At 40.0% G+C, this 25,139-nt stretch overlaps 1 protein-coding gene across 2 annotated transcripts; it reads left to right on the top strand.

Annotated features, from left to right (window-relative positions):
• The first annotated feature begins 21,334 nt into the window (after positions 1-21,334).
• LOC132096061 (neurogenic differentiation factor 6-B-like) lies at positions 21,335-24,761 on the top strand. Of its 2 annotated transcripts, none has more exons than XM_059501185.1 (2): positions 21,335-21,999; positions 23,136-24,761. In XM_059501185.1, exon 2 carries the CDS (start codon positions 23,141-23,143, stop codon positions 24,083-24,085), a length of 945 nt encoding a protein of 314 aa, XP_059357168.1. In that variant the 5' UTR covers positions 21,335-21,999; positions 23,136-23,140; the 3' UTR covers positions 24,086-24,761. The 2 variants fall into 2 exon arrangements, with proteins under 2 accessions (XP_059357168.1, XP_059357166.1); XM_059501183.1 differs by having other exon boundaries at positions 21,345-21,999; positions 23,133-24,761.
• Positions 24,762-25,139: the final 378 nt, after the last annotated feature.

The raw sequence follows: 25,139 nt of genomic DNA, 5'->3' as shown, positions 1-25,139 counted from the left end.
AGTGGTGCTTGCAGTGGCAAAACTCACCCCTCTGTTGCTAGGGTGTTGCAATGACGTTGCTAGGGTGGTTGCTAGGGTACCCAGTGTGGTTGCTAGGGTAATCTGGGTGGTTGCTATGGTGGTTGCTAGTGTACTCAGGACGGTTGCTAAGGCCATTGCTAGGTTACCCAGGTTGGTTGCTAGGGTAATCGGTATGGTTGCTAGGGTGTTGTTATGTGGTTGCTAGGGTACCCTGGGTGGTTGCTAGGGCGGTTGTTAGGGTCCCCATGATGGTTGCTAGGGCCGTTGCTAGGTTACCCAGGTTGGTTGCTAGGGTAATCGGGACGGTTGCTAGGGTGTTGCTATGTGGTTGCTAGGGTACCCGGGGTGGTTGCTTGGGCAGTTGCTATGGTCCCCATGATGGTTGCTAGGACCGTTGCTAGGGTACCCAGGGTGGTTGCTAGGGTAATTGGGGCGGTTGCTAGGGTGTTGCTATGTGGTTGCTAGGGTACTCGGGGTGGTTGCTAGGGCGGTTGCTAGGGTCCCCATGATGGTTGCTAGGGCCGTTGCTAGGTTACCCAGGTTGGTTGCTAGGGTAATCGGTATGGTTGCTAGGGTGTTGCTATGTGGTTGCTAGGGTACCCGGGGTGGTTGCTAGGGCAGTTGCTATGGTCCCCATGATGGTTGTTAGGGCCGTTGCTAGGGTACCCAGGGTGGTTGCTAGGGTAATTGGGGCGGTTGCTAGGGTGTTGCTATGTGGTTGCTAGGGTACTCGGGGTGGTTGCTAGGGCGGTTGCTAGGGTCCCCATGATGGTTGCTAGGGCCGTTGCTAGGGTACCCAGGGTGGTTGCTAGGGTAATCGGCGCGGTTGCTAGGGTGTTGCTATGTGGTTGCTAGGGTACCCGGGGTGGTTGCTAGGCAGTTGCTAGGGTCCCCATGATGGTTGCTAGGGCCGTTGCTATGGTAACCTGGGTGGTTGCTAGGGTGTTGCTAGGCAGTTGCTAAGGTACTTTGGGTGGTTGCTAAGGTGTTGCTAGGCGGTTGCTAGGGTGTTTTGGCTGGTTGCTAGGCAGTTGCTATGGTAACCGGGGTGGTTGCTATGATGTTACTAGGTGGTTGGTAGTTGTCACAGATGGTCACTATGTAGTTTTTATAGAGTTCTTAGCCCATTTGAGCACTTAGCTAATCACTATTAGCATTTAGCTAATCACTACTAGCATGACTAGCATGTTGGAAGTCCAGTGTGCTAGCATGAGTCAAAAAAACCAACCGCCATGTCTGTACGATGTTCTGATGCAGAGATATTGGTCATGCAAAACGGTTGCTAGGGTACTCCATTTAGTTGCTAGGGAGTGGCTTGGCAGCTGCCAATGATGATACTCCAAAGGCTGCTTGCCAATATAAACCAACCCCCATGCCTCTACGATGTACTGATGTGGAGATATAGATCTTGCAAAACGGTTGCTAGGGTACTGTGTTTGGTTGCTAGGGAGTGGCCTGGCAGCTGCCAATGATGATACTCCGAAGTCTGCTTGGTAGTATAGATGATATAAACCAACCCCCATGCCTTTATGATATTCAGATTTGAAGATATCTCTCTATGCTTTGGGTCGCTAGGGAGCTCCAAATGGTTGCTAGGGCGTGGCTATGAAGTGCTGAAGGTGATTCGTGATTGGCCATTTGCTGCCCCGAGTCAAACGAGCCCACCCTCATATTTCTATGACACTTCTATCCAAAGTTATTCATTTGATCTTTTTCAATGGAAGTCTATGGATCTTGTTGCTATGGTGCTCTCTATGGTTGCTAGGGCGTGGCTTGATAGCTTCATAATGATCCTGAGAGTCTGATTGGTTGCCTGATTGAAATGAGCCCACCCGCTTGTCTCTATGACACTGTGATGCAGAGTTATGTTCAATACAAAATCCCTATGTAATTTCCCATAGTAGGAAAAACACAGTGTTTCATGGGCGATCTCGCACCATAGTATGTCTATGGGGCAACTTTGGGGGTCTCTAGCGCCCCAGGGGTACAACTTGTACCCCTCTGCGAGGTATGCTCTCGCACAGCCTGATAGCCTCTCCAAATGTGGTGATTCACGTGTTTCTGCGAAATTCTCTCTCGGAGCTACGATCCGTCAAAGTTGGCCGTAATGCGTTGTCTATGCGATTTTTCGGCCGATATTTCGCCCGGTGTACGAACATCGTACGCCCGATCGCTTATAAAAGTCATAGCACACCATTCCCGAATAGGCCGCACGATTTGACGCCTCTTTTGCGGGTCTGTGACCAAATATGCGGGACTAGTTACGCGCCGAAATTTTGGCGGAAGAAGAATAATAAGAACTAGAATGTACATTTCCTGAAGAAAATGTGAGTGGTGCTTGCAGTGGCAAAACTCGCCCCTCTGTTGCTAGGGTGTTGCAATGAGGTTGCTAGGGTGGTTGCTAGGGTACCCAGTGTGGTTGCTAGGGTAATCTGGGTGGTTGCTATGGTGGTTGCTAGTGTACTTAGGACGGTTGCTAAGGCCATTGCTAGGGTTCTCAGGGTGGTTTATATGGTAATCAGGGAGGTTGCTAGGGTGTTGTTATGTGGTTGCCAGGGTACCCTGGGTGGTTGCTAGGGCTGTTGCTAGGGTCCCCATGATGGTTGCTAGGGCCGTTGCTAGGTTACCCAGGTTGGTTGCTAGGGTAATCGGTATGGTTGCTAGGGTGTTGCTATGTGGTTGCTAGGGTACCCGGGGTGGTTGCTAGGGCAGTTGCTATGGTCCCCATGATGGTTGCTAGGGCCGTTGCTAGGGTACCCAGGGTGGTTGCTAGGGTAATTGGGGCGGTTGCAAGGGTGTTGCTATGTGGTTGCTAGGGTACTCGGGGTGGTTGCTAGGGCGGTTGCTAGGGTCCCCATGATGGTTGCTAGGGCCGTTGCTAGGGTACCCAGGGTGGTTGCTAGGGTAATCGGGGCGGTTGCTAGGGTGTTGCTATGTGGTTGCTAGGGTACCCGGGGTGGTTGCTAGGGCGGTTGCTAGGGTCCCCATCATGATTGCTAGGGACGTTGCTAGGGTACCCTGGGTGGTTGCTATGGTAATCGGGGTGGTTGCTAGGGTGTTGCTATATGGTTGCTAGGGTACCCGGGGTGGTTGCTAGGGCGGTTGCTAGGGTCCCCATGATGGTTGCTAGGCCCGTTGCTAAGGTACCCAGGGTGGTTGCTAGGGTAATTGGGGCGGTTGCTAAGGTGTTGCTATGTGGTTGCTAGGGTACCCCGGGTGGTTGCTAGGGTCCAAATGATGGTTGCTAGGGCGGTTGCTATGGTAACTCGGGTGGTTGCTATGGTAACCTGGGTGGTTGCTAGGCAGTTGCTAAGGTACTTGGGTTGGTTGCTAAGGTGTTGCTAGGCAGTTGCTAGGGAGTTTTGGCTGGTTGCTAGGCAGTTGCTATGGTATTCTGGGTGGTTGCTATGATGTTACTAGGTTGATGGTAGTTGTCACAGATGGTCACTATGTAGTTGTTATAGAGTCCTTAGCCCATTTGAGCACTTAGCTAATCACTATTAGCATGTAGCTAATCACTGCTAGCATGACTAGCATGTTGGAAGTCCAGTTTGGTACCATGAGTCAAAAAAAACAACCGCCATGTCTGTACGATGTTCTGATGCAGAGATATTGGTCATGCAAAACGGTTGCTAGGGTACTCCATTTAGTTGCTAGGGAGTGGCTTGGCAGCTGCCAATGATGATACTCCAAAGGCTGCTTGCCAATATAAACCAACCCCCATGCCTCCACGATGTACTGATGTGGAGATATAGATCTTGCAAAACGGTTGCTAGGGTACTCTGGTTGGTTGCTAGGTAGTGGCCTAACAGCTGCCAATGATTATACTCCAAAGTGTGCTAGCCTATATGAATGATATAAACCAACCCCCATGCCTTTATGATATTCAGATTTGAAGATATCTCTCTATAATTTGGGTCGCTAGGGTGCTCCAAATGGTTGCTAGGGCGTGGCTATGAAGTGTTGAAGGTGATTCGTGATTGGCCATTTGCTGCCCCGAGTCAAACGAGCCCACCCTGATGTTTCTATGACACTTCTATCCAAAGTTATTCATTTGATCTTTTTCAATGGAAGTCTATGGAGCTTGTTGCTATGGCGCTCTCTATGGTTGCTAGGGCGTGGCTTGATAGATTCAAAGTGATCCTGAGAGACTGATTGGTTGCCTGATTCAAATGAGCCCACCCCCTTGTCTCTATGACACTGTGATCCTGAGTTATGTTCAATACAAAATCCCTATGTAATTTCCCATAGTAGGAAAAACACATTGTTTCATGGGCGATCCCTCACCGTAGTATGTCTATGGGGCAACTTTGGGAGGCTCTAGCGCCCCAGGGGTACAACTTATACCCCACTGCGAGGTATGATCTCGCACAGCCTGATAGCCTCTTCAAATGTGGTGATTCACATGTTTCTGCGAAATTTTCTCTCGAAGCTACGATCCGTCAAAATTTTCCGTAATGCATTGTCTATGCGATTTTTTCGGCTGATTTTTCGCCCGCTGTACGAACATCGTACACCCGATCGCTTATAAATGTCATAGCACACCATTCCCGATTAGGCCGCACGATTTGACGCCACTTTTGTAGGTCTGTGACAAAAACTGCGGGACGAGTTACGCGCCGAAGTTTTGTACGGAAGAAAAAGAATAATAAGAATAATAATAATAAGTATGGAGAATAGTAATAGTGATGCCTTGCCTCCGGCAAGCACCACTAATAATAATAATAAGTATGGAGAATAGTAATAGTGATGCCTTGCCTCCGGCAAGCACCACTAATAATAACTAGAATGTACATTTCCTGAAGAAAATGTGAGTGGTGCTTGCAGTGGCAAAACTCTGCGCCCTGTAGCCACCCATGATGCCTGTGTGATGTTTTGGAGCAGTGATATAAGTTCTTTATATTGCTATATGGTTTCTAGGGTGCACTATATGGTTGCTATGGAGTGGCTATATAGTTTATGGGGTGATATTTAAAGACTATTTGCCAGCCTGAATCCAAAAAGCCAGATCTAGTGTTTCTATTTAGTTATTTTGCTGAGATACAGCTTTTAAATATAGTTTAACAGTTGCTAGGGTGCTAAAAGTGGTTGCTAGGGCGTGGCTATGAAGTAGTTATGTCACTACATATGGACTGATTGATAGGCCGAGTCAAAAGAGCCCACTCCCAAGCCTCTATGCCTTCCTGATCCAAAGATATGATGTCAGATAATTTTTCCAATGTTAAGTCTATGGGATATTTTTACACATTTTCTTCGTCCGCTGTACGAATATTGTACTTCCGATTGCTTAGAAAAGTCATAGCACACCTCTCCTCAATAAGCCGCACATTTTGACATCTCATTCATGGGTCTGTGACAAAAAATGCGGGAGGAGTAGCGCGCCAAAGTTTTGTCAAGGCGAATAGTAATAGTGATGCCTTGCCTCCGGCAAGCACCACTAATAAGTATGGAGAATAGTAATAGTGATGCCTTGCCTCCGGCAAGCACCACTAATAAGTATGGAGAATAGTAATAGTGATGCCTTGCCTCCGGCAAGCACCACTAACTAGAATGTACATTTCCTGAAGAAAATGTGAGTGGTGCTTGCAGTGGCAAAACTCTGCTCCCGGTAGCCACACATGAAGCCTGTGTGATGTTGTGGATCCAAGATATATGCTCTTTATATTCCTATATGGTTGCTAGGGTACTCTACATGGTTGCTATGATGTGGCTATATAGTTTATGGGGTGATATTTAAAGACTATTTGCCAGCCTGAATCCAAAAAGCCAGATCTAGTGTTTCTATATAGTTATTTTGCTGACAAATAGCTTTTATATGTTGTTAAACAGTTGCTAGGGTGCTAAAAGTGGTTGCTAGGGCGTGGCTATGAAGTTGTTATGTCACTACTTATGGACTGCTTGATAGGCCGAGTCAAAAGAGCCCTCTGCCAAGCCTCTATGACTTTCTGATCCAAAGATATGATGTCAGATAGTTTTTCCAATGTTAAGTCAATGGAATATTTTTGCACATTTTCTTCGCCCGCTGTACGATTACCGTAAGTCCGATTGCTTAGAAAAGTCATAGCACACCTCTCCTCAATAAGCCGCACGTTTTGACATCTCATTCATGGGTCTGCGACAAAAAATGCGGGAGGAGTAGCGTGCCAAAGTTTTGTCAAGGCGAATAGTAATAGTGATGCCTTGCCTCCGGCAAGCACCACTAAATAATAATAAGTATGGAGAATAGTAATAGTGATGCCTTGCCTCCGGCAAGCACCACTAATGAATATACAGTAGATACAATGAGGCAGAAACATTACTGAACAAAATAAAGTAATGCAATAGCATAAAGATAAGGACATATTTGTACAAGTCCAGCAGCTGTACATTTACCTCAGGTTTATGCACATCTTCACTTTTTTTTGCTATGCTAAAATGAATGTGCGATCGAGCTTATGTGGGCATTGATTACCTCAAAGGAATAAACAAACTTTTAGAATTGCAATATAACATAGCAGCAACTAAATCTACAAATATATACATGAAAGAGTATATAACTACTTACTTTTAAGATGTACGCACACAGTATGAACAAAATGAACTAGAAATCGGACCCGATCAGCACGGAGATCTCTACAAAACTGCCTGAGATTTAGCACAAAGTTACATGTCTGGGCAAGAACACATTTTGACTGACATTCATTTCTCCCGATCTAAACCAATGAAATTACAAGAATGATAGTCAGGTGATTCAGAAATAATATGTATATCCTAAAGTGTAACAGATTAAATGTCCAGCAGAGGGCACCAGCATCATTAAATCTTAGCCTTTTGTACAGCCGCCCCCAAATTTGTTTAACAAATTTGTAAATAAAGAAAAGGCTCATTAATCTTTGTTGGTGTCATCAGGTAGGGCAGGCAGTTTAATCAGACGAGCCACAGGTCTTGTGTAACTTTTGTCTTTGACATTCACTACAGCTGTACGAACACGTCCATCCTGTCCGGGAATGACTTTGGCTACTGTACCTATTTGCCACAGGGCTCTTGGTGCTTGTTGGTCCACAATCATCACGACTTCACCAGTTTGAAGGTTTTCTGATTCTCTTTGCCATTTTTGTCTTCGTTGCATGTCTGGGAGGTAATGCCGTATTAAACATTTCCGGAAGTTTTCAATTAGAATCTGGCTGTGACGCCATCTCCTACGACTGAGCATTTCTGATTCCGGGTAGACAACTTGTGGTAATGCAGAGGTTGGACGTCCCATAAGGAGGGAATTAGGTGTCACAGGGTCTATATCTGCTATATCTGAGGAAACATATCCCAATGGCCTGGAGTTTAATATGCCCTCCACTTCCACAAGTACAGTGATCAGTACTTCCTCTGGCACGGATTGAGAACCAAGGGAGGTGCGCAGTGCAGTCTTGATAGACCTAACCTCTCTCTCCCATGATCCTCCAAAATGCGGTGCATTTGGTGGGTTTAGACGGAAATGTATCTGTTGAGAAGCCAGATTTTCTTCCAAGGCTGGGTTAAGTCTACTGAAGGCATTCTGGAGTTCTGTGCTACCTCCCTTGAAGTTTGTATCGTGGTCAGATAGCACTTCATATGGTTTCCCTCTGCGAGCTATGAACCTTCTTAACGACATAAGAAAGGAGTCTGTGTCAATGTTTGATAGAAGTTCAATATGAACAGCTTTGGTAGTAAGGCACTTGTACAGTATTCCCCAACGTTTTTCACATCTTCGTCCAAACTTAACCTGGAATGGACCAAAGCAATCAATGCCTGTCGAATAGAAAGCTGGACAAAACAGTCTAAGATTAGACTGGGGAAGATCTGCCATCATGGGGATTTCTGGCTTCCCTCGCCATTTCTTACATTCAAAGCAGCTGCGTTGGTGTTTTTTAACTGCCTCTCTGCCTCTTATGATCCAATATTTCCGTCTCAGTTCTGCGAACACACGCTCGGGTCCTGAATGTGACAGGAGGTTGTCGTAATGTTGAATCAGAAGCTTTACAAGAGGGTGAGCAGGATCTAATACAATGGGGTGGAGAGTGTTTGCGTCCAAGTGCTTACATCTGCGGAGGCGTCCACCTACTCTGACTAATCTGGCTTTGTGATCATATTCTGGGGCTAGAGTAAGAAGACGACTAGATTGAGATACAGGTTTACCTAACTGAAGTTGGGCTGTTTCTTCTGGGAAGCTTTCAACTTGAGCACGTCTCAGAAGTTCCTGTTCAGCTTGTGTGTAGTCATCAGCAGAGAGTTCACTTTCGTCTGCCGCCCCATGAAGGTAAATAGCAGTAGCCTTAATCAGATCTTGAAGTGAATTGTATTGAGAGATATCTGGAATATCAGTTTGGCTGGAGGATAGCGCTCCACAGAAAGTAGAACTGCGGTGTTCTTGAATATCATCACCTACAGCCTCAAGTGGCTGTTTGGGCCAAATACTAACTGGCTGAGTTAAGAACTGTGGACCTTGATTCCAGCGGCTTTGTGTTGTAAGTTTAGAGAGAGTGAGGCCTCTGGTAATGTCATCAGCTGGGTTCAGCTCTGAATTGATATAGCACCAGAATTTTGGGTCTGTAAGATCCTGTATCTCAGCCACCCGCGTTCCGACAGTCCGACTGAAGCCAAGTCAATACAGTTGTGGAGTCAGTCCAGTATAATTCTTGATCAATTTTGATGGTCAGTTCTTTTCTCAGAGTGGCAGCTAGCTGAGCGCCAGTCAGGGCAGCACAGAGTTCGAGTCGCGGTATAGATTGTTGTCGTTTGGGTGCGACTCTCGATCTCGCAGCAACAAATGAAACCTGAGTTTCACCATGTTTATCACTTGTACTGATATATGCAACTGATCCGTAAGCACGTTCCGATGCATCACAGAATACATGAAGAGTGCGACTGCTAACTGATAGATCAGTATTTGGTTTGGTGTAACATCTTGGGAATGTGACGTGTGGTAATTGTGACAGCTCACTTTGCCAGGTCAACCAGGCCTGAAGTAAATCTTTGGGAAGATCTGGGTCATCCCATTCACGTTTCTTGTCCCATAAACGTTGAATGATAATTTTGGCTCTTGTTGTGAATGGAATTAAAAAGCCTAATGGGTCCTATTGGCTTGCAAGGGTTTTGTAGATGTTCCTCAATGTTGGTACAGAATTTCCCTGTTTTTGTATCTGTAACCAAGAACATCCGAAGAGCACTGCCAGCGTAGGCCCAGAGTCATTTCCTGTGGGTCTGCTCCACTTTGAGTGAACCAAAGGTGACCGTTTGCAGATTTCAGCTCATCCGGGAAATTAGCGATTACTGATGGAGTGTTGGTGGCATACTGTCTCAATTCAAAGCCACCCTCTGAAAGGAGTTTCTGCATCTTGGTTACAAGAGTCTGTGCTTCATCAGCTGATGGAAAACTTTGCAGCCAGTTGTCAACATAAAAGTTGTGCTCTACTTAGGCATGCACATCCTCGTCTGGTTTCCTGTGGTCATACACATGTTTCTGCAAAGCAAATGTTGCGCAACAGGGGCTACAGACTGTTCCAAAAGGCAATACCTGCCACTCATAAACAGTGGGCGCTCTTCCCTGTTCCAAGTTTCTCCAAAGAAAACGGAGAAAGGGTTTGTTTTCATTCAGCAGACCCACCTGGTGGAACATTCCTTTTATATCGCTGCTAATAGCGACAGCATTTTCTCTGAAGCGCAGAAGTACTCCTAAGAGGGTTGGTCCAAGTGTAGGGCCAGACAGGAGGTGGTCATTTAAGCTTGTTCCTTTGTGCTTAAATGAGCAGTTGAAGACAATTCTGTGTTTTTCATTGTGTTGAACAATGTGATGTGGTATATACCATGTTTGATGGCTTTTCTCTTCCTCCTCTGGTGTCAGTTTCGAGATGTAACCAGTATTTTCAAGTTTTTGCACTTCATTAATGTACACTGATGCAAGATCTGTGTTCTGCAAAAGGCGTTTTTCTGTGCTTCTTAAGTGAGCTGTTACTGCTTCTTTAGTTGATTGTAAAGGTGGAACATTTCTTTTCCAGAGGAGGGGTGTTGCATACCTTTGAATGCCTCTGACTGCCAGCCTTATTGTTTTCTCCTCTAGAATTTGCACTGCTTCTGTGTCTTGCCTTGATCTTGTGATCAGTTTCTCACTCCTGTACGGAAGTGTGTCCATTTGCCACAATTTCTGTACATTGTTGAACAGTTCAGCTTCTGGTGACAAAGTGGAGGTTAATAAACACTGCTGTGGTGAGAGCTGACTGGAAAGGAATTTTGAGGGGCCCTGCAGAGTCCACCCAAGTCTGGTTTTCACAGCGGCAGGACCACCAGGAGGTCCGAGACGTACTGGCTCTGTGGCTGTGATTAAATGTGGGTAATCTGAGCCAATGAGTAAGAGTGGTTGAGCCTGCTGCAGTTGGGGAATAGCCAGACCTTGTAGATGTCTGTATTTCTTTTGTAACAACTTAACAGGGTAAGTATGTTTTGCGAGGTTCAGTTCTTTGGCTGTGAAAGCACTTTCAATGGTAAAGGATTTGTTTGGCTGAAATACAGAGGCTACTGAGAATGAAACAGCCGCCCCATGAACGATCCGTATGTCTTGTCTCACAGTACGGAGGGCTATATCTTCAGGTAGTCCTTGAAGATCAAGTTGCTGTGCTGCTTCATACAGTTACATTGTCCTCTCTGAACCGTCATCCAGTATGGCGTATGTGTCAAGTTCCTTCTCACCATTTCTCAAGATCACTCGGCTGACCTTCAAAAGAACTTTACTGTTTGCAGTTGATCTGTCCAGATACAAAGTCTCTACTTCTGAGTTCACAAGACAACTGTTTTCTGCTGAAGCTTGTGTTTCATGTTTAACTTTGGCATTGAAGTCATGCAATATTTCTAAATGTCTCTTTCCACATTTTTTGCATTTGGCTTTAAGATTACATTGTGAGATCTGGTGATCACGGCCACACTTAAAGCACTTCTGATTTGACTTCAGCCAGGACTCCACTTGATCTTGATTTAGCAGTTTGAAATTAGCGCACTGGTTGAAGTAATGCTGCACAGTGTTGCAAAAGGGGCAGTACTTTGTTGGTTTCTCCTTCTTGACTGCTATAGCACTTGCCGGTTTACTCTGCTCGCCACCATGTAAGACAGTAGCAAATCGTTGAACTGGTTTGAAGTTCCTTTGCTGGTCTCTCTGTGGCTGAGAGTAGACTCTGCTTACATTACTAGCATACTGTGTCTCATCCTCTTGTATTCTGAGCTCGTATTCAAGCCAGTCGCTAAGTTCTATCAGTGTTGGAACTGGGATTTGAATGGGGTTAACAAACCTTCTGAAATTTGCTTTAAGATCATGAGGCAGTTTGGCAAGAAGACGTGAAACATGAGACCCACATTTGAGTTCTGTCCAAACTTTAGCTCCAAGTTGGTCCAGCATTCCAACTAATGCATGCACTTTGAGGGCAAACATTCTAAAGGATTTAATGTCGCCACTCCTGATTTTTGGGCCATCCATCAATTCTGCAATTCTTTGTAGTGCAAGTTGATGTGGTTGACCATAAAGTGCAGTTAGAGACCTCATAGTGTTGGTGTATGGGTACCTGCTGTTGACATATGAGTCTGCAATGAGCAAAGCATTCTCCTGTTTCAGATGATCAACGAGTATTTGGTACTTAAAACGTTCTGTAGCCTCAACAGGTAGCAAATTCTCCAGTGCAATTTTGAGTTGTGCAAACTCTCTGGGATCCTCACTGCTAAAATTAGGAATAGTGGGAATGGGACCTCTGTAGGTGGGCTCTACATTAGGATAAGTTGGAGAAGGAGGACACACTGGGTGGTATGGATGATATGTTTCAGACTGAGCATAATCTGCGTACTGTTGTGGGGTCAAGAATCTTGATTTGTCTGCAGGAGTAGGAGCTGATCGACCATAGCAGTCTGAGTGTCTCTCATAGCGTGCATGGTGAGCTAATGTATCCCTTGGCATAAGTCTCTCATCTGGGTAGACTGGACTTGTAACTGAATAACCATGATGAGGTTGATAACCATGTGGTTCGGTGGAAGGGAAATAGCTGACGGGTCTGCTATTCAGACTATGATCTTTATAAGTCCCATAAGTAACTGCTGTCTCTTGGCTGTAGTCATGAGGCATAAACTGAACAGCTGAGGGAGATTTGCTGTGCTCTTTGGTCAGTGGACAGATAGTTATGGCCTCTGTGGCCTATGTTGTAATAACCACGTTGTCTGTCTACATGCCTAATACCAAGATGAGGATATGTAGCATCTTCCTGATTGTGCTGGGCTTGAGCTGGTTCATAAGGAGAGAAAGGATGACTTGAAGTTATCAGATTTGCAGAGTCTGGTAGCCTCAGTTCTCCTAGGTTGTCAGTGAGATAATCAATCTCTTTGTGACTGACTGAATGAGAATGCAAGGGGTCTCTTCGTGGTTCTACAGGCAGTGCCCTCATGGGCTGAGGAAGATCGTCTTGATCTCTAAACAGAACTGGCCTGTCCTCAGTAGCTGCTGTATATGGACTTGAGGAGAGAACTTTATGATCTGCATCAATTATTCGCCTTGGAGAAGTCCGAGTACGGGGCTTTGGCTGTGGCAGTGGCTGCGGCAAACCCTGATATGTCTCCACAAATGAGCTTCTTTCATTTGATCCAGTGCTCATACTTTTCGTTGGTTCTGGTCCGCTTTCAGTACATGGGAACTCTTTAAAGGCAGGCTTTTTACCTGGTTCAGGTCCAGTTGCACCATTTGCAGGCTGTTCATCAGAATGAAGTAGCTGACATGGCATTGTGTAATCAACATAGAAGTCATCTAAGTATCTTGGTGAAATGACTTGTCGACGTGGTCGAATTGCTGGTAAATCTGAGGTAGCCTGTCTTTCTATTCTGGACATGGTGAAGCTGTAGTAGCTGCTTAGATCCGGCTCGAAGGACCAAATTTTGTATGAAAGTTGTTTAGGTGCGGATCTTATACTAGGTGACAACCGCTACAGATTGTATAGGCAGAACAATAAATCACTTGGTCCATGTCCACAATAAAGTTCTTTACTTTTGTCTTTTGCTTCATACATCAGTATGGGTGTGGTTCTATAAATGAACAATAATAACAATAATGAATATACAGTAGATACAATGAGGCAGAAACATTACTGAACAAAATAAAGTAATGCAATAGCATAAAGATAAAGTCCAGCAGCTGTAAATTTACCTCAGGTTTATGCACATATTCACTTCAAATAAACTCACATAATATTACATTACATAATATTTAAGAAGTAACATTTAAAGTCTAATTCAGCACTTTTTATGCTAAAATGAATGTGCGATCGAGCTTATGTGGGCATTGATTACCTCAAAGGAATAAACAAACTTTTAGAATTGCAATATAACATTGCAGCAACTAAATCTACAAATATATACATGAAAGAGTATATAACTACTTACTTTTAAGATGTACGCACACAGTATGAACAAAATGAATTAGAAAGAATCGGAGATCTCTACAAAACTGCCTGAGATTTAGCACAAAGTTACATGTCTGGGCAAGAACACATTTTGACTGACATTCATTTCTCCCGATCTAAACCAATGAAATTACAAGAATGATAGTCAGGTGATTCAGAAATAATATGTATATCCTAAAGTGTAACAGATTAAATGTCCAGCAGAGGGCACCAGCATCATTAAATCTTAGCCTTTTGTACAAGTATTATTCATAATGTACAATGTTGTATTATAAAGCTAGACTAGTTAAATAAAAACATAAATAACATTTTCATTACTTAAATTGAATATAAAATGGAATACAAATTCATAAAAACTATAGACATTAAAAAACTAAATTTTATTAAAAAAAATTATAAAACCTATGGACATTAAAAATATAACAAAATTACAAAAAATTAAAAAGAAAACAAAATATAAAAAAAAATCTAAATATGAATAAAAACGGTTATAGGTACATACATATACTCTAATATATCCATACAGAAATGTCACGGGGGAAACAAAAGTTTAATTTACTCACATGTTTTTTCCTCAATATAATAACATTCTTAAAAAATATACATTTTTGTGTATCCCATTAAATCTCTCTGTAAATAATGTTTTAGGTGGATAAACTTTTGTAATTTCAGAATTTCTATTTTCAATTTCTAACTGGCTCTTTTCACTATTATTTCAAGTAGTTTGCATTCAAAATTGTACAAACAAGATATAAGCAGTGTTGGGGAAAGTTACTTTTAAAAGTAATGCCTTACAATATTGCGTTACTCCCTAAAAAAGTTTCTAATTACCTTACTTAGTTACTTTTTATGGAAAGTAATAAGTTACATTACTTTTGCGTTACTTTCGCATTACTTTTTAGATATGAGCAGGGCTTGATTGTTTTTAATAAGAAGTTTAATTTATAGCAAATGTAAAAGCCCTTTCACACCAAAAAGTGTCATGAATAAACCTCAGGCTGAAGGAAAAATAAATTTGCATCTGTACAGTAGAACACAGGAGAAGAAGATTCAACACTCTTCAGCAATAAAAAAATAAACAATGAAAGACAATTGTGTCTATCTAAAGTAATTTAAAGGTCAGCAGCAAAGACATTAGTTAAAAAAATGGGATTAGATACATTTGTGTTATTTAACATATTTAATTATTGCAGGTTTGCATCATATTCTGAGTTTGCATTTCACTGTTTTAATCCATTTTGATGAAAACTAAGTCAGTTTTCACTTTCGGTTTCTCCCAATATGGGGACAGGAGACTTGTCAGTCAATAAATAGGAAAACAAAGTAACTGCGTTAACTTTTTTGAAAAAGTAACACTGGATATAAGCGATTTCATCATAGCCTAATTTTAATGTTTAAATATTGCATCCAGACTTCTGAAACAGTACGTATTTTTTATGTATTCTAGTGCAATGTCTAGCCCCACAGACTTATGTTGTATTTGAAAAGAACCCACAACATTCCTTTAAATGAATTGATTTGTTTTGAACATTTGACAATTGCTTAAATAATAAATAGAACTAGTACACATACAGAGATGAGTATGCAAACACAAAGAGTCAAAATGAATGAGTCCCTGTCAAATGAAGCACAGCCTAAAGAGATTTGTTCTCATCATGAGTATATTCAGCAAACTAAAGTGCAGATGCTGTGGTATGATTGACAGCTGATGTCAGCCAGCCACTGATGAACCAGCATTTCCTGTTCCAAAGCGGCTCTGGTGCCATCATTTGCTGGCAGTGAGTCAGAGAGAGAAGCTGAGGCTGCCAGTACACACGACCTGATAAGAAGGGTCTGATTATTGAGCTGCTGAGAGCAGGAAGAGCAGCCCAGAGTTCTCAGCAGGCAGAGAGCAGAACATTTAACCCAACCAAATGTTATACAGTCATCACTGGCACACTATACTGATAGCACAATGCTTGTGTGCTAGGAAAATAAAAATACATTGCTAATAAAAAAATAAGATTAATTGTAAAATTCAATAAGAATAATTACATATATTTAATATTTAATGATTGGTGATGTTTTAAAAACTAGAATAAATTATAAATATTACACAATAATATAGAAAATAACATCTAAAATATCTCAATAATAATGAGCAGTATTATTATTGTTAATAATATTTATTATCATATTGCATATTAAAAACTACATATTTTCATTCTGTAATTAAAATAATAATAACAATTATTTAATAAGTTTCATAACAGTTTTACACTAACAGTTTTTTATTTAAAAATACTTTTAATAATCATAGTAGTTTAATAATATTGTTGTTAATATTATTATTTTATCATGTATAAAACTGTTATAAAATATAAAACTAATATTTTCATTTAGTTTTTTCTTCTAAAGTAATAAACATATTGAGCAGATTGTATTGTATTTTCATTTATATATAAAAAAAATAAAATAGATGGAATGTATTAATTAATAAATAAAATTCAGGAAATTAAAACCACGTCAAATATTTGAAGTATGCTTTTATTTTTATTCTTAATAAAAATTAAAATACATTATTCTATAAAGTTACTGAAATATTTTCATGTAATCTATTTTCTTCTAGTTAAAATAAAAATGCATTGTTCTATTGTATTGTATTGTATTCTAAATTAATAAATATAAATAACATTAACAATTAATTAATTAAAACCACATGTCAAATACTTAATATATACCCTTATTTTTATTTGAAATCAAATTAATAAAATACATGGACTCTGGAGGATTATTTTGAGATTCGATTTGATGAAATTGTGTTGAGAGATCATAAACTGGACATAATAAATGATTGATGATATGATATCACAGAACCATATTTGTAAACACATGAAAATCTGCAGGTAATATATATAGGTGTAGTGATATATCTGTCATGTAAAAAACATCTTTAATGTTAATAAAAGATAGATGTTATGTAGATATATTTGACTTCAAAAAATTTAAGAAGCAGCTGTTTCTCCTTTATCTCAAACACCGATGCCATATTTCTCCTGTTTTTCTGATTCTTTAGCTCTTGTTAACATGCGATATTCACCCTACAGCAGAACATATGAATCCCTTGCACCTCTCTGATATATTTACATTGTACATTTTAATAACAAATAAATAATTTATGATTTCTGATTTCATGTTAATTAGTGCTGGTCTTCTCCATCTGTGTTTTCATGTTTTTAGGCCCCACTAAATCTTCTCACTAGGAGAAACTTTTGCTTAATTGAATGACACACATAAAAGATCAACTTTTCTATATTTAACACCTTAAGCGTGTGTGCGTGTCTATCATGAAATAAGACACCTCCACGCAACTGTGTGTGTTTGTCTGTGTGTGACCATCGCTATATTCGGCTCACACCTTTCTCTCCATCTGAGGTTCCACCTGGGCAGAGTGGGCTGCTGGCATATGGGCCATGTAATTGGTAGAAACAGCACAGCTGTAGATGATGGTTCTGAGACCCAAAGTCCTCTAATCACGGAAGAATAACAGTGGCCAGCCAACCTGCTCATCACTGTGTGTGTGTGTGTGTGTGTCAATCTGATTCTATCACCACTTCACCTACACTTAAAAACTGTAAGATTATTCTACATACAAAACATTTGCTAAAATAAAATAAAATAAAATAAAATATAGAACTTACTTATTTTACCCACTTTTTTATTTAATCTAAGGCAACATTTGTTATTTTCATTTAATTTTAATTTATTGTAAAATAACTAAAACTAAACCTGAACTAAAAATAATTATTTCAAAAATTTTATATTTAAAATAAATAAAATGACAAAATCGCTTAAAAATTTATTTATTTTTTACTAAAATTAAAATGGCAACATGAACATATAAATAAATGCTAAAGGATAATTGTTGAACAATGTTCCAAAGTCAGTCGGGAACTAAAGAACTTATAAACCATAAAAGAGAATCATGGGAATCTGGGATACCTGTTTGAAAACAGTCATGATTTATGCAATACCATTTTCCAATGTTATAGTTAGCTGAAACTAAAACAAATTTTAACTTTTTGTTTTGTTAATTGAAAAAAAAAAGTAAATCTAAATCTGATATTTGAATAACAATGTGTGTCATTGGAATCTAGGAAACCTGTTTGAAACATTCAGCATTTTTTCTATTCTGTTTTTCAACCAGCGTTTATTATTGTTAATTAAAACTAAAACTATTTTAAATGTTTTTCATTGATTAAAATACATTGTAAATAAAATATAAATATAAGGGTTAACATTTTTAAATGTTGCTTTAGCAAGTAATTGAAGTAAAATATTTTTAGCTGAAATACTAAAATTGCAAAAAAAAAAAAAAAAAAAAAAAAAACATAAATTCATTAAAGCGAAGTAGAAATCTAAATAATAATAATAATAATAAATGGCAAAATCACATAAAAAATTACCTTAACATTAAAAACAAAAAAATATATATACTAATTCAAAATATGCATAAATACTATAACAGCACAAAATAGATAAAATTACACTTTTTCCAAAACATTTGTAAAACTTACATTTAAAAAGTGTAAAGATTTTTAATATTGCCTTGCAACTAACTTTAATATGTTTAGTAGAATTGAAGATACTAAAATTACTAAAACACAAAAATGTGTTAAACATGAAATATATGAAAAACGAACTCAAAATATTAATAAGTACTATATTAAATACTGTACAATAACTGATACAGAAATGTGACAGTGTTTTTCTCAGTATTTAGATTTTTTTGCACCCTCAGATTGCAGATTTTCAAATAGTTGTATCTCAGCCAAATATTGTCCGATCCTAATAAACCATACATCAATGGAAAGCTTATTTATTCATTTTCATTATGTATAAATCAATGGACCCTTATGACTGGTTTTGTGGCCCAGGGTCACATATTAGTTTTGGAACAACAACATGGGAATAAATAACACAAGTGTGAAATATTACACCTAAATAGAATAAGTATACCTCTTTAAAGTACACCTGGAGTGGCTCAGAGTCGGTGCCAGGAGTAAAATAAGGAATTCCAATGAATACAAACACAGCATGAGGATGTGAATTAAATAAGATTTAAAAATCCCATAAATGTTCTTTCTTAGTGATGTCTCTTGATAAGTAGATGAAGGAAGGAAGATCTTAAAACACCTTGAACAGGAGACTGAAATCCAGCAGATGCACCTGTTATGATGTGAATCTCTGTTAAACGTCATTCTGATTGATCGTTAGTGTGTGAGTGTGTTGGAAATCAGGGTGCTTTTTGCATTTTGCAACACGGTAAAGGTGTTATTATGAGAAGTGAGGCGAGGGTGCGCCTGTCAGTAGTGTAGGTGTTAGTTAATGCCACTGCAAGAAACATCTGCAGGGAGAAAAGTGTCTATTTTTAAGAGGTTTACTCAAGGAAAGGTACGGCATGCGCGTCTTTCTCTGACACATTCTCCTTTTTCCGCCTGCAGATTGTCTGTGGCAGTGGCAGCTTCGGATCGGACCAGCAGTCAGAGTGTCACCTGTGATTCTGGCAGGCGGTTTGTCTCATCTCCATCTCGTTGTGAGAGTTCCAGCACCTTCATTAGCAACTCGGCTCATCACACTGCCTTTAAACGCTGATAATGTGATAATTAAAACAGCTGACGAGCACGAGCTGTCATCTCTGTGGCAACAAAAAGCCTCATTTACAGGTGGAAGAATAGCAAAGCATCATCCAGGTTTGCCATCCGCCTCACGGCACACTATGATATAGCTGCTAAAAACATGAGGAAAAATACTGGGTGGTACTGTGATTGAATCAGATGCAATACCATTGTACTCTCATACACTATAGTTTAAAAGTTTGGGGGGTTAATGTTTGAAAGAAGTCTCTTCTTCTCACCAAATCTGCATTTATTTGATTAAAAATACAGTAAAAACTTCAATATTGTGAAATATTATTACAATTCAAAATATAATGTTTTCTATTAAAATATTTATTCCTGTGATGCAAAGCTGAATTTTCAGCATCATTACTCCAGTCTTCAGTGTCACATGATCCAGAAATCAGTCGGGCTTGCTGCTCAAGAAACATTTCTAATCATTATCAGTGTTGGGAACAGTTGTGCTGCTTTGAATTTTTGTGGAAACTATGATAACTTGTTTTAGAATCCTTTGATGTATTGAAGGTTTAAGCCATTTATTTGAAATTGAAATATTTTCTAGTATAAATGTCTTTATTGTCATTTTTGATCAACTGAATGGGTCCTTGCATTATTCTTTATAAAAAAGACTTACTTGACCCCATACCCTTGAACAGTAGTGTACCATGGTATGCCCATGGTGTCATCCAAAAATCATGGCACTATCATATTTTTCCAGCTAACAGGGAATGTTCTCAGAACGTTTTGGCAAGTTTCTTTGAAGGTTAATAGAACATTTATGCAAAGTTAAAATTGTTATTGGATTTATTTATTTGATGTTTTAGTTGGATGTTCACCTAATACTTTTTTAAATGTTACTTGTTTCGGAATCTTTAGAGAACATTCAAAAGTAACATTCCCATAGTACAAAATGTAAAAAAATCTAATGTTTCCTCACCTTTCACATGGCCAAGAAAAATTTAAATGTACAACAGGGTGTTTTGAACATTTAGAGAACATGTAGAAGTAACGTTTTCATGACATAATGAGAATGTTAGCAAAATGTTCTAAGAAAATATTTTTGTTAGCTGGGTTTTTGTTATTAAAATTAGTCTTATTTGATTCAAATTGTCAGAAGACATATCTGAAAGTTATTCCCGTTGTAATTCTTCCCTACTTTTACCACGGTGTGTAACTGGACTCATGTTGAGTGTGTGTGAATCACTATAAGAGTATTAGGTGGCAGATAAATGCATTTCCCCTTCCCCTCTCCATCTCTTTCTTTCAACTATACAATGATTTATTACCTGAAAAGACCAGAGAACTAATTAGTGGAGTAATTAATTAATTTAAATTTGCTTATTTGCATTTGCAATTAGTGCAGTCAAGTGATTAGTCTGAAATGAGGAGTTTGACTCATCAGATGCTGGTGTGAACTGGACCAGAACGTGCAGAATGCCAGCTGAGGCGTTTTGGGGGGCAGAGTGTGAATGAACGTGTGTGTGTGTGTGTGTGTGTGTGTGTGCGTCCAAATGTTTGCATTTTGGGGTCTACCCTCTGCTGCACAGAGAAATACTTACTGGAAAAGTAGTAGTTTGTCTGCTATATGATTTAGGGACGATGAAGCGTAAACTAAACACAGCTGCACTTCTAACAGTCTTCTCGCAAGACTGCACTACAGAGATTCATAGTTGTCATACACTGTGGGCCTAAACTACAGTAGCACTTAACACTACAACATCTAACACCAGCATAACCACGGTACTACCATGGTGGGGAAGTTTACCTGTTTTAAAAAAATGTGATGTGTGCTTGGTACTCCATGGAGTAAATACCATGGAGTAAATACTATGGTAAATGTATCATAATCATTCAGTACCACAGAATAGTGGAAACCAGGGCAACTTTCGGTGAGTAATATCTTAGGAAGTTGTTTTATTTGAAGTTCAAAAAAAAAAAAAGGCTGCAAGAAGTGTATTGGACAATAGTGGTGCATGGTGTCAATAAATCATAATAGACAAATCAATACATTAAAAAAGCCACAGGTAATATGGGTGAAACACATACTGAGAACATAATTGATCATTTCATATTAACCTGCCTTCATCACATGATTCTTATCTCTCAGTGTAGTTTGATTGTGTTTATTTCTTCACTCAATAAATATGGCAAAAAAATGTATTCACATAAATGAACCTGATTGAAATTTAAACTCAAAACGTTCCTGCAGTGCCAGTGTATCCACTAGCCCCGTTCTCCTTGAAATATCTAAATATCAGAATTACCTTCACTGTTAAGTGAGAGTGACTGAATACATGCGAGACATTACATCATGACAGAATTCATTCTTTTCTCTGTTTACCGACTGGATGCTCCTCGACACATATATGCATGCAGGCTGTTATTCATATGTAGGAGTGCAGAGATTTTATGTAATATCTGAGCATTTATTATCCATCAGACGACTCTATAACACGCATTGGTGAACTTATTTGCTCTTGCCTGCAGCACCCGTCGCCCTATAATCAAATAGCTTTAAAGTCTAAATCATTTAGTCGTCTCTACACTGCTATTGCCGCAGCAGAACTGGCATTAATCTCTCTCTTTTCTTCTTAACTCGGAGTTTTTTGACGGTAAATGAGAGCCTCCCGGTGCCCATTACCGCGCACACCAGATGATGAGAGCCGAATGAAGGTCCCCAGAGAGCGCGTCACGTGACCAACAAAACGTCAGTGGCAGATGGCATGGGTACCAGCGCTGGTGCCTGGCATGGGTGTCATTTCTCTGTGAAAGAGAGAGAGGGAGAGGGAGATTAAAGGAATTTTTACAGCTTCACATCAAGCACATGGGAGGCAGCTCTGCGCGTCGCGAGGAATCCGAACATGCGAGCTGAACACTGACAGAAACAGGTGAGCCATGGAAAGCCAGTCTGTTTTAAAGAATCAGTTTGGGCATGCATGTGTTGTTGTTGTGTTTATTGTTATAAACAGTCACGCGCATGGCTCCAGTCTTTTCTGCCGTGCAAACAATGTAGGACTACTATGGCATGGTCTTGAGTTCGTCGTTGCTATTTTGTAATTTCTATTTTGTAATTGTTGTTAGTCTGTGTAAGGAGCAGCATCGGCCAGTTTAACCAATTATAAATAAGCTACATGAAATCAATATAGCTACATGACCACCACCCTCCTGAGATGACAATACAAAATGTAATGCGTTGTGTAAAATGAATTTAACTAATTTTGAGTTTGAGTCTGATACTGTTTCACGTATTTGATATGTGATCATGTTAATGGATGTTCAAACCAATATGTGTCATCTGAATCAGCAGGTTATCGTTTGATTTGATGTGTAACATCCACATAAGATTTATGTATAGGCTATGATTTTAAAAAAAAACTAGAAACATCATATGAGACCAGAAGGGGTATTGTAACATTTTTCAATGTATGTGTATTATAGAAGCCATCAACGATTAAAAATAAACAGCCCATAGGCCTAGATTTCAAAGACAAACACGTTCTGGTGTGTTTTTACAGTTTTTCTGCACGTGCTATCTTTATTATATCGGTTTTGAACGAAAATGTCTACATGTTAAGTTACAATGTTTAAATGCATGTTTTTTGTGATGATCGTTTAGTTTGATTACCACAATAATGCACAAAATACAGTGCATTTACATAATACACATTGTTTAAAAATGGCACTCTTTTTATTTGCAACTTATACATTTTAGGAGTAAATCTGTAATAGATAAATATAAAGTCTGAAACTTATTTTGAAACATTTGTACATACTAACATAGTCTCGTTTTAGTGTTATGAATTTCTTAAGATAAAAACAACAGCAGCTTAAAATGTCACATTAGTTAGCCTAATATTTAGTGTAAAACGTTAAAGTATCTTCAAGTAATGCTAATCACAGACTGTCTTTAGTCATAAATTCAAAACCACTATTTTTTTTATGTTTTGATGTTTTTTTTTTACGTAACCCATGGCAATTGACGTCTTGTCTGCTTTATTTCGTTGTTAATTTTGTCCTCAAGCAGGGACGATGCTAACCGTGCCATTTGAAGACCCAGACATGATGCGCGATTCTCAGTTTGGTGCCACCTTCACCCGTCAGGAGACACTCAACAGCGCCGAGCTCAAGGAGACAGAGGACGACAAGACGGACAGAGAAGAGGAGGAGAGAGAGGATGACGAGAACGGTGTCCCGAAGAAGAAAGGTCCGCGTAAAAAGAAATTCTCCGACGGTCACAACGACCGCGTCAAACTGCGCCGGCAAGAAGCGAACGCGCGCGAGCGCAGCCGCATGCACGGACTCAACGACGCGCTGGAGAGCCTGCGTAAAGTCGTGCCGTGCTACTCCAAGACGCAAAAACTCTCCAAGATCGAGACGCTGAGGCTGGCCAAGAATTACATATGGGCTCTGTCTGAGACTCTGAACGCGGGAAAGAGACCCGACCTGCTGGCGTTCGTGCAGACCCTGTGTAAGGGCTTGTCACAGCCGACAACTAACTTGGTTGCTGGTTGCCTGCAGCTGAACGCCAGAAATTTCCTCACGGATCACAACGGGGACGTGTCGTTCTCTGGCAGGCCTCAGTACGATTCTCTGTACACTTATCCTAACGCAGAGATGGCCACGCCCCCTGGCCTCAGCTCCGGGCCCCGCGACGGCGTCAAGCCGTTCCGACCGTACAACTATTACGCGTCCTATGAGTCCTACTACGACAGCACCTCTCCAGAGAGCAGCAGCCCTCATTTCGACGGCCAAATGAGTCCCCCGATTAATTACAACGGGATTTTCTCTCTTAAAAAGCACGAGGACCAGGTCGAGTACAGTAAGAACTGCCACTATGGGATGAGATACTGTAACGTTCCCGGTCGGGGCTCCATGTACCGCGTTTCCCCAGACAGCCATTTTCCTTACGACTTACATCCCCGCAGCCAATCGTTCCAGAGCCAGGACGAATTAAACACGGGTTTCCATAATTAAAAGCGAGCATAGGGGTTGGATGCCAGTTACACGAATCTGTTAATTAATTAGTGCTTGTTGCTGATGGTTTTCGTTTGATTTGGATACACGATATAAAAAAACTAAAAAACAAAAACAGTTCTATTTATTTCAGACATCATAGACTCTTAATAATAAAGGTAGGCTACATGGTTCTTCACAGCGATGCAATAGAAGAACCATTTTTATTTCCACAAAAACCATTCAGTCAAAGGCTATTTTAAAGACCATCTCTTTCTTACCTGTTATAATCTGAAGAACCTTATTTCGTCATTTTATTTTCGTCAACATTTTGTGAAACAGAAAGGCTCTTCAGATGTTCCTTATTGAATCATTTAGACAAAAAAAGGTTATGGCATCGTGAAGCACCTTAATTTTGAAGTGTATGTTGCTCTTGCATTGAGGCGGGCTCTGGTTGCTCTGTTACAATCCATTAATAAAAAGAAGATGGATATTACATTCTAAGGCTTTTCAAACAACAATACTTGTCTCATATCCTGTGCAAATGGATTTAGTGGTGTGTTACATGAAACACAAACTCAAAATAGCAATAATGGAACTATGCAACATATTACCTTGTAAATAACTTTACTGTGTGAATTTTCCTATTCGTTAGACTTGTGTGTCTTTCAACTCTATACTCAACATTCAGACTGGTTCCGCGTGATGTCAGCAATTAAGGAAACTATTGTGATTTTGCTATGTAAAATGTTTTTTCCGCTGTTTATTTAGTTTATTCTCTGAGGAGCGTCGGTCTTGTGAAAGATGTGAACTTGAGGAGCTCACTTCGATCAACTTGTCGAAATAAATCTTGAATGTGATCAACTTTATTCATGCTCTTTCTTGAGGACGTGAGATGAAAGATGAAAATTAATATGATTAATATTTGAAAATACTAGACATTAACGTACAAAAGCAACAGTTCAGTAAAAAAATGCTACCTGCTGCTGTCTTGAAATATGAAATATATTATGTAAGTTGTCAGATTCGTATATGATGACTGAGGTAATAAAAAAAAACCCACAAACCTCTGTCT

This window comes from Carassius carassius, chromosome 20 (assembly GCF_963082965.1).
Source record: "Carassius carassius chromosome 20, fCarCar2.1, whole genome shotgun sequence".
Taxonomy (NCBI): domain Eukaryota; kingdom Metazoa; phylum Chordata; class Actinopteri; order Cypriniformes; family Cyprinidae; genus Carassius; species Carassius carassius.
Note: the sequence above shows the minus strand (reverse complement) of the source record. Positions and strands in the feature narration are given on the sequence as shown.

Excerpts from the sequence above, each read along its gene's own strand:
- LOC132096061 (XM_059501185.1), top strand. The coding sequence starts at position 23,141 with ATGCTAACCGTGCCATTTGAAGACCCAGACATGATGCGCGATTCTCAG.